The sequence below is a fragment of the Harpia harpyja genome, chromosome 9 (genome assembly GCF_026419915.1).
Source record: "Harpia harpyja isolate bHarHar1 chromosome 9, bHarHar1 primary haplotype, whole genome shotgun sequence".
NCBI lineage: Eukaryota > Metazoa > Chordata > Aves > Accipitriformes > Accipitridae > Harpia > Harpia harpyja.
The window spans coordinates 20,045,979-20,060,589 of NC_068948.1; the positions used below are offsets into that span (position 1 = coordinate 20,045,979).

General features: G+C 43.7%; 1 protein-coding gene across 1 annotated transcript in view; it reads left to right on the forward strand.

The window, feature by feature from the left end:
* Positions 1 to 5,734: 5,734 nt before the first annotated feature.
* Positions 5,735 to 14,611, forward strand: part of SLC6A2 (solute carrier family 6 member 2) — a 75,205-nt gene continuing 66,328 nt past the window's right edge. The window contains exon 1 of the mRNA XM_052797935.1: positions 5,735 to 6,041. Within this exon, the coding sequence (XP_052653895.1) occupies positions 5,735 to 6,041 (307 nt within the window). The remainder of the gene's footprint in view (positions 6,042 to 14,611) is intronic.

Below are 14,611 nucleotides of genomic sequence, written 5' to 3' on the forward strand. Positions count from 1 at the left end.
CTTGTTCAGGGTCTGCAGATGACAGAAATTATGAAGTATCTTAGAAAAGCCTTGATTTAGGGAGGTGCATATAATCCTATGACCACATGGAGTTCCCAGATTAAAACAATTTTCATGAGTTCTACCCATAGGCATACAAGCACAGAAGACTGCTACATGCAAAACGGGCTTCCCAAAGGAAGCCAGATTAATCTGGTACCTTATTCTGATAACTGCCTTTTACAAAAGCAAGGAAAATGTGGTAGATATTAATCTATCACAACTTCACAAAAGCAGCTGCTACAATGACACTTGTAATTATTAGTCTGAGCAGAAGAGATGGAGACAAATATAATTGTTAAGACAGGAAAGGAACTGACTAAAGAGGATATAATACTATGTTGTGCTATAAGGATAATTACAGGCTTGGAGTGAGATTACCCATCCTGAAAGATCCATTATTGGGCATGAATTTATTAAATATTTGCATTAATAATATGCACCCAAAAGTTTATGTCTGCTAATGAAATTTGGAGATGGTGAAGTTAGCAGGCAATATTAAATCAGTGAAGAATGGGACTCACACAGGAAAAAAAAGGAACCCTAGAGTAACAGAAATGGGATGGAAGCGAACAGAATAAAATGTTAAACCTGGCCTTTAAGAATTAGACAAATGACAGAGCAGAGTGACTTGGATGTTTATAACCTGTCTGTGGACAAACATTTAATACAGGTGTGAAAAAGGCAAGTGAGATCTCCTTCTCATTAAAGTCTTGGCTGATAATCCTGGAAATTATTACTGTTTCACTAAATGCTGGTAAGACTTAATCTGAAATCTAGGCCAGTTTTGCTCAGGAAAGGTTTATTCCAACTAGAAAAGAGAAAGATTACATCGACATACGACATGGTGAACCCAGAGGATGGACTACAGTGGACCAGTGTTGTGGTTCTCTTACAGTTCAAAGTAGGGACTAGGTCAGTGTGTGCCCTTGCTCCCTTCTGGACCCTGCACCTTGATTCTCTCCTGCACAAGCCAAGATGAAGGGAGGAGGATGGAGTGCACCTCATGCACAGTCAGACTGAAATTGGGAGTGCTCCCAGTTTCATCCCACTTATACGCAGCTTTGCAAATTGCTCTCACACAACTACCTTTGAGATAGAATAAACCTGATGCTAAAGCAGCAGCAAGAGATAGCGATTCAAAGCAGGCAGTGATAAAGAATATTGCTGGAGCTGGAACTTAACTACTTCTGGTGTGAAATGTTCCAAAGTAGGTTTATAATCTTTAAAAGATAGTAAGTGCTAGTAAGCTGGAAAGTGGCCAAAGTGAGGTGAAGAGGGTGTGCGTATAGAGAGAGGGCAGTGGCGAAATTGTGAGTGATAAACCTCCTAGACTTCAACATCGTCCTCTTCACACACAGACTTATTCTGTATGTGATAAAATGAGAAAGATGCCATGGGATAGCTTGCTTGGGTGACACTGATGGCTCCCTTGAAGAAGGTCACCCGATGCCAAGGGTAGCAGATCCCAAGTAAAATGAGCTTGGGAGGCATGCATTTGTGACAGTCTCAAGCAACTTGATAAGGAAGATACAAATGCTACTATCGTAAGAAACAGGTAGAGGCCTTGTCTTCCCCTGGAACTTGGCATTCTTGCATAAATGGAATACCAAAACAACATGGAGTGCTTTTGTAATATTTATTTTCAGTCTGAAGACAGTTTGTAGCATGACAGACACTAACTGTCAAAATGCAGGTTTGGACCAACCCAAATGGGCCCTCTCAGTGCAAGAGATGCATTTCTTTGGCTCTAGGGAAGAGATACTATGAAAACAGCCTCCTAACAAAGCTTTTAAATGCTAAGTAAACACTACATTTGGAATGGCAATATGATTTTAGAGATACTACGAAGCAAACCTGCCCAACCCAGTTGTAACAGTCCAAGAAGCTGGAGCTGATATATCTACTGTCATCAAAAGGTGTCTGATACAGTCTACAGCATGGTATCCTCTACCTGCTAACCTAGAAAGATGGGCACCCCTGCCACTGCCATGTTCCTGTCACTGTGAAATTGTTTTAACATTGATTCAGTCAGAAAGCTGTTGTCTGCTTTGTTCCTGGTTCCTGCAGCAACTGGCTATTCCCCAAGTTTCTTCTATCACAAAGTAACCAAACCTAACTTCATTCAGCTTATGCACTTCGTTTGAAAAATGTTTAGTCTTTCAGGGCTGGTGAGCCCCAAGGCCAGAATGAGCTCAGAGTTTCTGTGGGTGTACCAGGACATGAAATTAAATAGTTGGTGTATATATTCCCTGCCCCTTTTTACTCTTTTCACTGTATCTTGGATTATAATAAGAAAATGATGTCCTGGGTCTTCAAGTCCAAATCCCGGCTCTCACAAGCAACTTCATCATACAACCCTGCTCATAAAACAATATCCTAAAACACAGGTCTTTAGTGCCCACTGTATTCACTGCTTTGATAGTTAGAACTCTTCTCATTTTCCAACTAAATTTATCATGGTTCTTTTGTCCTTTGGTTTAAATGCTGGGGGAGGAGGGGGCAGTCAGTGACATTTACCTCAATTTATTTATAAAGCAATCATATCCCCTCTCAGTCACTGTTCTGTTTGGCTCAACTGCCAAACTCTTTCATCAAGTGTATCAGACAACATAAAGCAAGACTCTTTCAGATGCACCATCTGTAAAGTGTGAGTTCCAACATATTTGAAAACTGTTTGATACAGCCCTTCTCAAAACTTGATTCATAGGAAGGACAGTAGCCAGCTGTTCCTGTAGTTCTGTAATATCAGTGGCAGAGGGCTGTGCTGCCGAAGGTGGAGAATTCAAACACTGCTGCCAACAAGCACAGTGAGCCTTCGCACCAGCAGCAAATGGAGATCTGGAAGTACACACTAAATTGTTGTTCACTGGGGTTTTTTTTTCTTCATAGACACTAACGTATGAGTGTGACAATCCCAGCTTACTGTTACAGCATACAGTATGTTCTATATGTTGCAAAGAGAATGACAGACAAGAAATTGAATAATTGATGACTAACCTAGCAACACCTGACTATTTTCTAAAGTAAATTATAGCCTATTTCCCAGTCAACACCGGAATATCACTAACACCCCGCCATCTTGCCTGGCTCCATTGAGGTTTCTAAATACAATATCCGCTTCTCTGACTTCAACTCTACCCGCTGTCAGGCTCCATTAGGCATAACAAGATCCAGACAGATTCAAGATTAAGCAACTTTTTTATAAAATCCAATTGAGGACTTTCTTACCTTGAGGGTGCAGCAGATATTACATTAACCAGATTGTGCACACTTTCCATGCAAGAATTAAAGGCATATATATATATATGCACAGTGACTTAATTCTCTTAGGAAATAAGCGGGGGCTTTCTAGATTCCTCCCACCATAGACATCATGATCAAGCTCAGCTAATTGAGACCTTGTGAGGAAAAGGGTGTTCCTTAGCAAGGCCTTATTTTTCCAGAAGCAATATGGGAGTTCTGTTGTCTAGCGTAGGAAGTCTGTGCAGATTATTAAGGCAGTGATAGTCACGTGGAGAGAAGGGAACCAGGTTTAAAAAGCTCCTTACTGGCTAGGCTACAGCTTCAGCTCCCAGACAGACTGCAATCCCAGAGTGGTGAAACCAAGAAGGAGGAATCCCCCTTCAGTCATCTTCCTCCTCCCCATAGGTACCAGGGAATGGGACAGAGACATCCCCAGTGCTATCTGGTGAGTTTGTCAGCAAGGTGGCTTCAGTGCTCTGCATCTGGGAGCAGAGGCTCTCCTTATGCCCAGAACAGAGCTCGTCCTTTATTTGCTACGGGAGAATGGGTGTGCAGGCTCACTGAAATGCAGGGGAGTGTGGGCATATTTGGGGGCACTGCATGTAACACGGGTATGTGTTTGATGCGTGTGGTGGCAGTGACTGATTGATGGTATGAGGAGTAGGCAGCAGTGTAGCTACGCATGAGTGTAAAAACGTAGGTTGTACTGCATGGGCAAATGGCAAGTGTTTACAGGGTACTATGTAATGACTGTGCACAGGGGAAGTACCTGCAGCACATATGGCATGAAGTGTTAAAAAGAATAGAGAAAATGGTCTCATGTGGTGTATCTGGAGAAGATGAGAGCAGGAAATCATGGAGTAACCGAAAGAGAACATATGAGCTGCATGTTCTAAGCGTACAATTGCTCTGAAACAGTATAGCCACTGCTCAAATACTTCACCCAGATGAGGGCTTTAGGATCCAAGTCCCAGCTCAGATCTTGGAGCTTGAACCAAGAGCTTTTTGTGAAGGCAGAAAAATCTCCAAATTGTCAATAGCTGTCTTACTAGCATCTTTGTAGTCTGTGGCCTAAAGAGAGGAGGGGAAGACACTAATATGTGAGCTTTAACTCCGAGTTGGGATTCTTTTTCACATTCCAAGTTTGCAGAGGAACCTGGTATTCCTTTCAGGCTCTAACTAGCACCTCTTCATATGTTACAATTCTAATACTGTATTATCAGTCCTAGCAGAGTGAATAAGAACCGTAGGCTGTAACACCACCAAGAATCCTCTGCGATCTGACCTGTTCTCACTGATGCCAGGCAGAAGGGAAACTATTCAACATTGGGGAGGGGGAGCCAGTTTCTTCCTTTTGTGCTCAAATTTTATTCCCTTAACAGATGCTGAACGTAGAGTTACTGCTCACAGCTGTAACGGGAAGAGCCCGTGAAAACCCCTTTCTGCAGCTGTATTTAGCCAACTTTTGGCACCAATCACTGTTGTTCTGCCAGCTAACGCTTTGCTCATTTTACACGTAAAAGACTCAGGTCCCATTTGGAATAGCAGCAAATAGTTAATGTCCTGCAAATACCTCAACCTGACAACCAAATCCTACCAGTCCCACGCTGGCCAGGAAAGAAAAAGCCAGGCATCCATCAATCCTAGCGTAGGAGCATTAGCATTGTCCAGCTCTGTCATTCAACCTGCACCCCACCGGGTTCTGATGTCAAAAGCCAAATTCTACTGTTTAACTAAAGCCAGGCTAGCAGACAGGGGAAAGCTGTCTCTGTACTGCAGCTCAGCCGGGGAAGAAGGGAAGCGGGCAATCCGTATTAGCTCTACCTGCTGCCTGCTAACGGCACTTCCAGATGGCTCGGCCGGGGATGCCTCGCGGGAAGGAGCAGCTCCGAGCGCCCCGCAGGCTGCGGCAGGACGAGCCCTAACTGTCTAACTCTAAGGTGAAACTGTCGCTGGAGGAGAAGGTGCGGCGCTGGCGCGAGGGCAGCGCGGCGCCGGACGGTGCGGGGCTCCGGCCGGCTCCGCGCTCCCTGGCGCAGCCGGCTCACGGCGCGGGTCGGGAGGCTCCAGCCCGGTCTCCAGCGGCGGCCGGGGCCGGGGCCGGGGCCGGGGCCGGGGCCGGGGCCGGGGCCGGGGCCGGGGCCGGGGCGGCGCGCCCCAGGTGCGCCCGCGGCTCGGCAGCCCGCGGGCAGCGGCGCGGTGCCCGGCCGCCGGCCGCTCCCCCCGCGGAGGAAGAGGCGCGGGAAGCCCCGCTCCCCGGGGGCACCCCGGCGGGCGCGGGCGCCGCGGTCCCCCCTCTCCCGCCTCATTTGCATGGCTCTTATTACGGCCGTGCCTCGCTCCTGCCGCGCTGACACCGGCGGGCTGGAGCGCGGAGTCGCCTCCAGCGGGAAGTGCACTTCCGTTATCTGCGCTCCCACACCCCGCCTCAGCTCGCTCTCTCCTCTGGATGTTTAAGGCAAGGATGAACAAACAGATCCAGCCCGACCGCAAAGTGTCGGTGGTGGCCCCCTTGCCGGACCGCGCGGGGCCGCCGCCCCCGAGGAAGGACGTGGAGCTGATCCTGGTGAAGGAGCACAACGGGGTGCAGTACACCAGCAGCAGCCTCCTGCCCGCCGCCCCCGCGCCGCGCTACGGCGCCCAGGACAGGGAGACCTGGGGCAAGAAGATCGACTTCCTCCTCTCCGTCATCGGCTTCGCCGTGGACCTGGCCAACGTCTGGCGATTTCCATACCTCTGCTACAAAAATGGAGGGGGTAAGAGCGCCGCTCGCGAGGTCTTTTTCCCCCGGCCCCACGCCCCAAAGCCCCACCGCCGCGAGGGCGGCATCCCCTTCTTCTCCCCGGAGTTTCAGGGGGAGAGCCGAGCGGCGAGGCTTGCCCCGCTGCGCCCGGGAGGGGTGCCGGATGGCGAAGGGAGGAGCGGCGGCACTGCCGCTCTGCCCCGGCGCTCCCCCGCTCCTCCCTTCGCCACCCGGCACCGCGCGTCCCGGCGAGCGGGGCACCGCCGCGGCTCGCTCGGGGCACCGCCGCCGCTCCGAGCCCCGGGGCCACACGGGCCGCCGCTCCCCGCCCTGCCGCTCAAGACCCTCGCGGTAAGGAGCGCTCGCACACCCCTCGGAGTTTCACTTAGTTTTGAGCACAGGCGTAGTTGCCTCCGGCTGCCACTTCAGCCTGCTTCACGCTTTTTTCGTCGAGAGAGGAAAAAAAGAAAAACCGAACCGAAAACACTTCAGCAGAAAAATGGCATCTAGAAAAGTTAGCGCCGGACCACCGAAAGGTTTCTTAGGGGCAGTTTTAACGCGGGATCAGGATTTCCGCCCTCCGTTCTGCAGTTTGGGGGTTCTCCCCCCCCCCCTTCAAAGTAGGCAGGAGACTTGTTACAAAGCAAACCCTACCTCCTGCACAGTTTGGCAGTGACAGCAACAGAAAAAATTACACGCGGTAACTACAGTTAGCTCAGATTGTCTGGCACATCTTCAGTAAGACCTTAACTCCATCATCCCCTTTCATCTCCCTGAAATACGCTGTGTTGTCAGTGATGACTCCACACCCTGATGGAGTAACACCATCTGCAAGCTGGGCAGGTGCCTGGGGTGCTTTTTCAAATCACACATAGGAAGAACAGCCCCTGCCTAGCAGATGGAGGACTGTTTGTGTGAATGGTGAATGATACAGACAGAAGAACTGCTAGATGGAAGGCATGTTCTGTAAGATATAGTTATGTATGTCTTGATAATGTGGTTGCCTGGTGATAAAGGCTAATGGTTCACACTTCTAGCATAAAATACTTGCTTCCTGTGAAAAGAGGAATGCAGGATGGGAAAATCCCTATCAATTAACATGGAATTACACCTGTCCTTAGAACTGAATGGGATACTAAAAAGGGCTGGTACTGAAACACTTGGTCTAGTTTGGTACCTCCAAAACTTCTGAGGGGAGTCAGAAAATCTCTCCGCTCACTACCCAGACAGGCTGAAGAAAGTAGTTAGTACTGAAAAATAACCTCCATCCTTATTTCATTATGTCCAAAAATAATTCCAGCAATTCACACTACAGCAGCACAATGCATCATGAACCCAGCAGGTTTCTACGATGTCAGGTGCAGGTGTAGCAGCAGCATCATTCATGCCACTCATTACATATGCACCATTGCCAGATCTCCAGGTCATCTGGCAATTTTTAGGGAAAGAAATATATTCCCCTATCTCACATTGCACAAGGTGACACCCAGAGTGCTTGAACTCTTTTCTGTTGTAATTTGGGTCAGTTAATTTCCTAACCTGCTTCCTTTATGATTTGGTGCTAGCTCAGGCACAGGAGGTAACAGTCCGCAACAATCTTGCATTTTGTTTAGTCTCTGTGTATTATCCTATGTCAGTTCAGCTAGAGAAACCTGGGTCTTCACTAGCATCTTTTAATTCAAATACTTCCAAATTGCAGTGGAGAGAAAGCTAACTACTTCACAGCTACAAGAGGCATCCTTCAGAGAAAAGTTTGCACCAATTCTTCCATACCATCAAAGTGAAATCAGACCTTTACAAGCAAAGGTAGAGAGGCCCTATGCTATCAAAGTCTATAGAATGACTGAGAACTGCTTACTGATACAGAGATTATAAACACTCGTTTACTCTGCTCTGCAATAGGGAATAAACCGCAGTATAAAGCATCTCAATCAACACCTAAGATATCATTCTTGAACACATACATAATATCACAACATCCTCTACTGGCGCTTAAAAGACTTATTTTACCATAAAATGAAAGATGGGATAATCCCAATGGTCAAAAACCATCAACAATGGGCTTTTCCTAAGGAGGTATTCTCATGGAGGACGTCAGCTAGCTAACATCGCCTCTGGCTAATAGGAAGACAAAACTAATTTTTACAGTTCGTGTTTGGCTTACTGAAGTTTAATCATATGTAGATATTGAGATTATTTTTCTTTTTCTATGCTGTTTGATAGAGCATGGCCATCAGCATATCAGCTAGTAGTATTCAGTCATGACAATTTCCAGGATAGACCCTGCGCTGAGAAGTGGGGAATGGAAATACAGCCAGGGACTGGTTAACAGCTCTCTTCCTTCTCTTTACAACAATTGTCTCTATGGTATCTTAAAAATTTTCTATCCATTGCCTCCCATGTTGGACATATATATTAATTTCGTTTAGTAGAAACTCCTGTAAGAGATTCAGGCTGTAAAAGTACTGAGTTTTGAGCCAACTCAGTCCCTTCTCTCTTTCAAACTGGGTTTGGGAGCTTGTTTGCTCTATGGGTAAATTTTCCTACAGGACCAAAGAACATGAGGCAATGGGCAGAGCTATGGGATATTGTTGGATTTTGTTGATATCTTTCCAGTCCTAAATCACAGATATTTTTAAACATCTTTTTTTTCACACTGCTACTGCAGGAGGGAACCTTTCTAGCACTAGAGCAAGTTTTGCTGCTTCAAAAGAATAATCCAGTGGGTTTCATATAACTGCCAGCTTACTTACCTCCATACAAAAGATGTAATAAAAATAAATGTACTAACAGACATGGAGAAAATTTAATTTCATTATCTTAGTAGTTTTGCTAGACTGCCAAGCAAGCTAAAGAGACAAAATCAGGTGGTGTTTCTATACTTGTATAGCATGCTCAGACTTGTTCTTTAAAAAAAGTTTTACAAGATGCTCGTAATAGGATTACAGTTTGCCTTTTGATATTTATAAGGAACTACTAGATAAAGGAAAAAAACCAAAACAGATTAAACTTGAATTGGATGGCATGTATAAAGTAAATCAGTGGAAGGAAAAGGTTTCCTTTCCTCTTCCTCCATCAGTTTCTCTTTATTCTGAAAGCCTCAGCAATTACTCACCCTCAGCAATTTAACTAGAGCTGACTTTAGACAACGATAGTCAAATGTGCGTTATGAATTCGGGTATCTTCAACGGACTGATACAAAATAGGCAGTGAAAAGGCAGCATGTTGCAATGCCAGAAGTCCTAAGCCACTGAAGTATTTTAACACTTGTTTTCAGCATAGCTTGTGCTATCTAGCAAAAAGAAATTCTGTTATCCTTCCAAAATCTACACCCACAAAGGTTCTACAAATGCTCTTAGATGTTGAACAACAGCGTTAAGGACATGGAATTGGTAGAAAATGGCATCCCCCTTTACATCTGAAAAAAGTGACATGGGTGACGTGTAGACTGTTATGTTTCTAAGACTGGCTATGATTAATTTAAGATGCCAGCAGACACACTAAGGGCCTTTCCATGCTTGTAAAAATAGGTGGTTCTCAATAAAGCATGAGAACTTACAGGAACTCAGAAGGAAAGTATAAATACACACTGTATTCCCTCATTCAAAGTTGAATTTTATAAGGACATAGATGCATATACACCCCCACTTTCTTACTAGCCAAATCCTTGAGTTTTTTTCTGTGATAAACTCCAGGGAAATTTCCCGATTAAAAACTAGACATACAGGCTTTTGGGTTAGATCTTGAAGTTCCACACATACAAAACTCCGAGAGTTTACTTCAGTGAGTTTTACTTACACGAGGCATACACCACCCAGTGGTAGTTATATAGACTTTTTCATGTTAGGTAACTTTGGAGACAGCACCGGTGGTGTTAACAAAAAAACCCTATTTGTATTTTAACAAGCTTCCAGTAACAAAAAGCTAGAGAGTAAGAAGCATCCAGCAGCACTAAAATGCTGAATGAATAGCCAGAAACATCTGTGTTTTGGGAGTAGCCTGCTGAGAGACCCCAATGGGACTTCTGCACAAAGATAGATGGCAGAATGTAACCCTTATGCGAACAACTGTGATTTTTGGAAACATTCTTCTGCTACAAAAGAAAAATAATCCCCAACCTTTAGTAAGAACTAAAAAGCTAGCGTGTTTATTTTTTGTATCAGTTACCTACTTCCACAGGACCTTCCTGCCTTACAAGGGCAGAGACAGATCCAGTGGCTGTATTATAACATGAAACGGGCCACAGAAAACTTTCAGGACAGTTTAGTATGAACAGACTGGGTGAGATCTTGCATTCACCGACTTCTTGGAAGTGGGATATGCCCACTATGTGCTCTAAACTACTTTATAAGATGATAGGGAGGCTCTATACAGATGGTAAAATTCTGCAAGCTGTCATTAAGCTGATAAGGCAACACTCCAGAAGGGGGAATTCTCAAACACCATCTTGTCAGTTTGGCTGATCAATAAACACCACAACTTATATGTATTTGACTGCTGCTCACAGCACAAAGGAAAAGCACTGTTTGCAGCAAAACAAATACTTCTTGTGCAGTCCATTTGTGAGAGTTTCAAGGAGCAGGGTATGTCACTGGAGAAATCATCAACTACAGTCATTTCTACTGGCTATTCTCACAAGTGCTAGATCCTCATTACAACTCATTCTGGCAAGAGCCCTTTTTTTTTTTTTTAAAAGAGACTCTCTAGCTGTATGACTCTCTAAGTGGTCAACATTGATGTACTCAAAACAAGTCTTTGTAACATATCCAACCTTTTAAGTACTCCCCAGTTCTGCAAGAGGCTATGCTGAATTAAGGAATAAGACAAGTATTAAAATTAGAGTCTCATCAATTTAGAGAAAGATTTACCCTGATATTTGGATTACATCTGAAATTTTACTGATGCCAAATGAAGCTGAGTAATGCCTAGTATGATTAACTGATGTGCTCACAGTGGGGGAGGATGATGCTCAGTCTTAGTTAACAAAGCTATTGTAGTTTTTGTACAAGATACTTTTAGTATTAATGTTCATTTTTGTTTCGTTTTCCTGCATAGTCATAGGCAAAATTACTATTTCCCATTGAAATTTGTGGGGAAAAGAATTTACCAACATAAAGTACTTTTTTTTGTTAGCCAAAGTATTTGCAAGGTCAGTCATGTTCGGACTACTCATTAGGAAGCATGTAATTGTCAGATTAGTCCCTGGAGACTTACTGTATCATAAGAATCAGATTAAGCTTTTCATGAACTTACGAATAGCTGCAGATAAAAATTTTAACAGTTCTCTAGCTGTCATAATATACACTTTTAATCTCCTTTGAGGCATTATTTTTTTAAGTGTTTTTAGACCACAATATTTCTAGAAGAAGTGTTTGCTTCAAAGAGCAGTTCACCAGCAATCAATACACTTGAACAGAAGTATCTTACAAATTATCCTAATGCTCCCTTTCCTATTCATAATTCCATAAGCTGTAATGCAGGACTGAGCAATCCACAGCACATGTACCAAAACCAGCATACCACCAAATCCGAACATCCCTAAACAGGGCCAGCACAAAACTAGGAGCCAAGAGCTGTCGCACATTGAGAATGACACCTGTGAAAGTATCACCTCCCACAGAGCTGTGAGCCTGGCTAGTGCACTGCTTCACCAAAAGCAAGCTATGATGCTGACCAGCAGCACCTTGCCTTTCTACTAGGCTCTGCCCCCCTGCATCTTGCCAAGTGTTTGCCACCAAATTTAATCACTATTTTGAGAAAGAATATAATCTGGCACTTTACACTTCAAAGGTGGATGACCTTTGCCTTGTAATATCAGGGTTTACGTTCCAAAATAGCATTGATGATGATAATAATAAATCAACTTTGAAGTAATCTCACTGCAAAGCCTACGCCAAGAGTTTGACTCATCAATCAATCAAAGCTCAGATGCAAATCTATGATTTTGGTTTCCTAATATGGGGTTTTCAATTCCCATTAGCACATCGAACCAGTGACCTCAGATAGGTTAAACTGTTATGCTGATCTCCAAACTGTGGCCATGAGCTTTGGACTCCCGGGCATCGTGTGACACTGGGGACAATGTTCAGTTGTGTGGTGTGACAGTACCTCCCTCCCCAGAGCTGGATTCAGTGGCCAGCTCACAGTTGCTCTCTTTCCTTTCCCACATAACTTCATCATTTCTCTTTCCTTTCCTTGATCATCCACTAATCATCTGGTGCATACAGAGCATAGATTCAGTTAGGCTCACCAGCACTGTGGCTTACATGCCGGCAGGCAGCTGCCTCTCTGAAATTCCCTGTTCTCCTCTACATGTCTTTCTGGATCCGCAAAATAAATCTTCAGAACTGTAATGTCTGCAGGGTTATAAGCTACTATGTCATACACCGACTACATATGAAGCATTATGAATAACTGATAAGGAAGAACTGAATCTTTCTCACCCAAATCTTTCATCAATTCTAAAATTCTAGTTTCTGACTCTGGGGTGAGATACCATGAAATAGTGTGTAAGTGGTGCACTATATGGACTCTCAGTGAAATACCTGGCTGAACAATTCTAGCAACCCTTCGACTGATAATTTTACAAAGGTTCTAGAGCTATACAAGCACAGAAAGGTTCTAGGCAAGATTCATAGTATTTAGCTTGACATTACACCTTAAGAGGAGCATCCTGTGATTAATGCCCAAACAATCACCAAAACTGGTTTTCCACCTTTGCTCCTCCATGTTACCAAGACGATAAAAAAGCTGGTGTGAACCAAATGAGCTGTTCCAACAAAAGCAAAGATACCTCTTTCTAAGTGTGCTGAATGAACACATTTTGATTACCACTCAGAAGCACTTTATTCTAAAGTAAGAGGCAGAAAAGACATCAAACAGTAAACTTAGTTCTGTGGTTTGGAAATTTAGTCTCTGCTTAAGGTCTTCCCCCCCGCCTTCACTCCTGTATGCCCTTCTCAGTTCTGCCAAGAAACTGAAGTACTGAAATATCCCTAGAAAGCCATTCCAATAGGATATATATCTCTCCTGGACAAGTAAATTCTGAAAGTTGCATTAGGAAGCCTTCTATATTCATATTAACACCCATTAAAACAGATATAAGAGTTTCTTACAGTTTGGCTAGGGATTTCAGGTTTTGGATACTCATTCAAGCTGAAATAGCAGGCAATTAAGCTTCATCTGTTTCTAGTCTGTTTTCTCACCAACATCTTTTTAAGCTCTTTACTAAATTCGCTGGGAGCAATGGAAAATAGAAAGGCCATATTAGGAGTGTAGCAGCCAACAGCCCTTCTTTACTGAAGAAACCAAAATATCTCTAAGGAGACTGAGACATGGTCTACATGGTTTTGGGGCAGAATTTCCCTTTCATCTTTTAGCAAAATATCACAAACCTGTCTGTCAGTTCAGTGAATATGTGAATACAGCTCCAGCAGTCTAAAGATATTATTTCAAGTCAGATACTTTCCTCCCCATACTTGCACCGATACAAAACAGAATGCTAATACAACTGCTTACATGTAAGATCAGAGAGAACATACAGCTTTAGTGAGTGTTTAGATATGCTGTGAGGGAAATTATGATTAAAACCAGTCCACAAATTACAGAACCTCTTGCTGTGAATCAAAATGGAAACAAATGGTTTAAAGAATTTTGAGCAGTTCAGAGGAGCAACATCAAATAGCTCATACCTTCATTTTTGCTATGTCTAATGGGAAGCACATCAGCAACTCCCAGTTCTAAAGCCTTTGTCCCAGGTTAAGCAATTGATTAAATAGTTAAGAACTGTAGTATGGCTCTTTAATATCAGTTTGCACTGTAACTTCCATAGCATTTGTACCTAACTGCTCTCAGCACTATAACAAAATAATAAACCATAACCAAATAAATTCTATACAGATATATTTATATTAAAATATTGTAATTCAGGAGGCAGGAGACAAATTTAAATGGAGTGTCTTTGTAATAGTTCTAGCTCTTTCAGTACTACCTTGCTCCTAGTACTTTCCATTCTCTCTGTATATATCCTTCATACAGAATATAAAAAACCATGATAATGGATTTGGGGGAATCTTGCAACTGACTCTTGACTTGCAATAAGTTGTATTCAGGACAACTCCACTGCCCCAATCCAGTTTCAATGAAGAGTATGTAAAGATTCCAGGAATATCACACTGATTATAAACCTTCAGTTTCCCTTCCTCAGGGCATTTGGTGACAAAGGATTCATGTTAGTAGCCTATTACCCATGTCTTGACAACCTGTAATTCCCCTTTCCTTCTCCCTACCTCCAACTTAAGTCTTGAACCTTTCATGGCAAGATTTCATCCTAATTGTGCAGATCTTATGCACTGGTGCTAAGTCAGAATAGTTTCAAATGAAAGGCTTTACTGACTGAGTCCCTAGACCCCCAGTAATGCTGAATAATCCCTGTTCTCATGGAAATTCTGGAGAGAGAACTGGTAAATTCAGCATCTTAACTTCTGTATAGATTCAACATACTTAATTTTAGCCATACAGATTTTGAAACCTTTAATCCATAAAGAAGAGGTAAGGAGGTAGGGGGAATGGAAGGGTAACAGT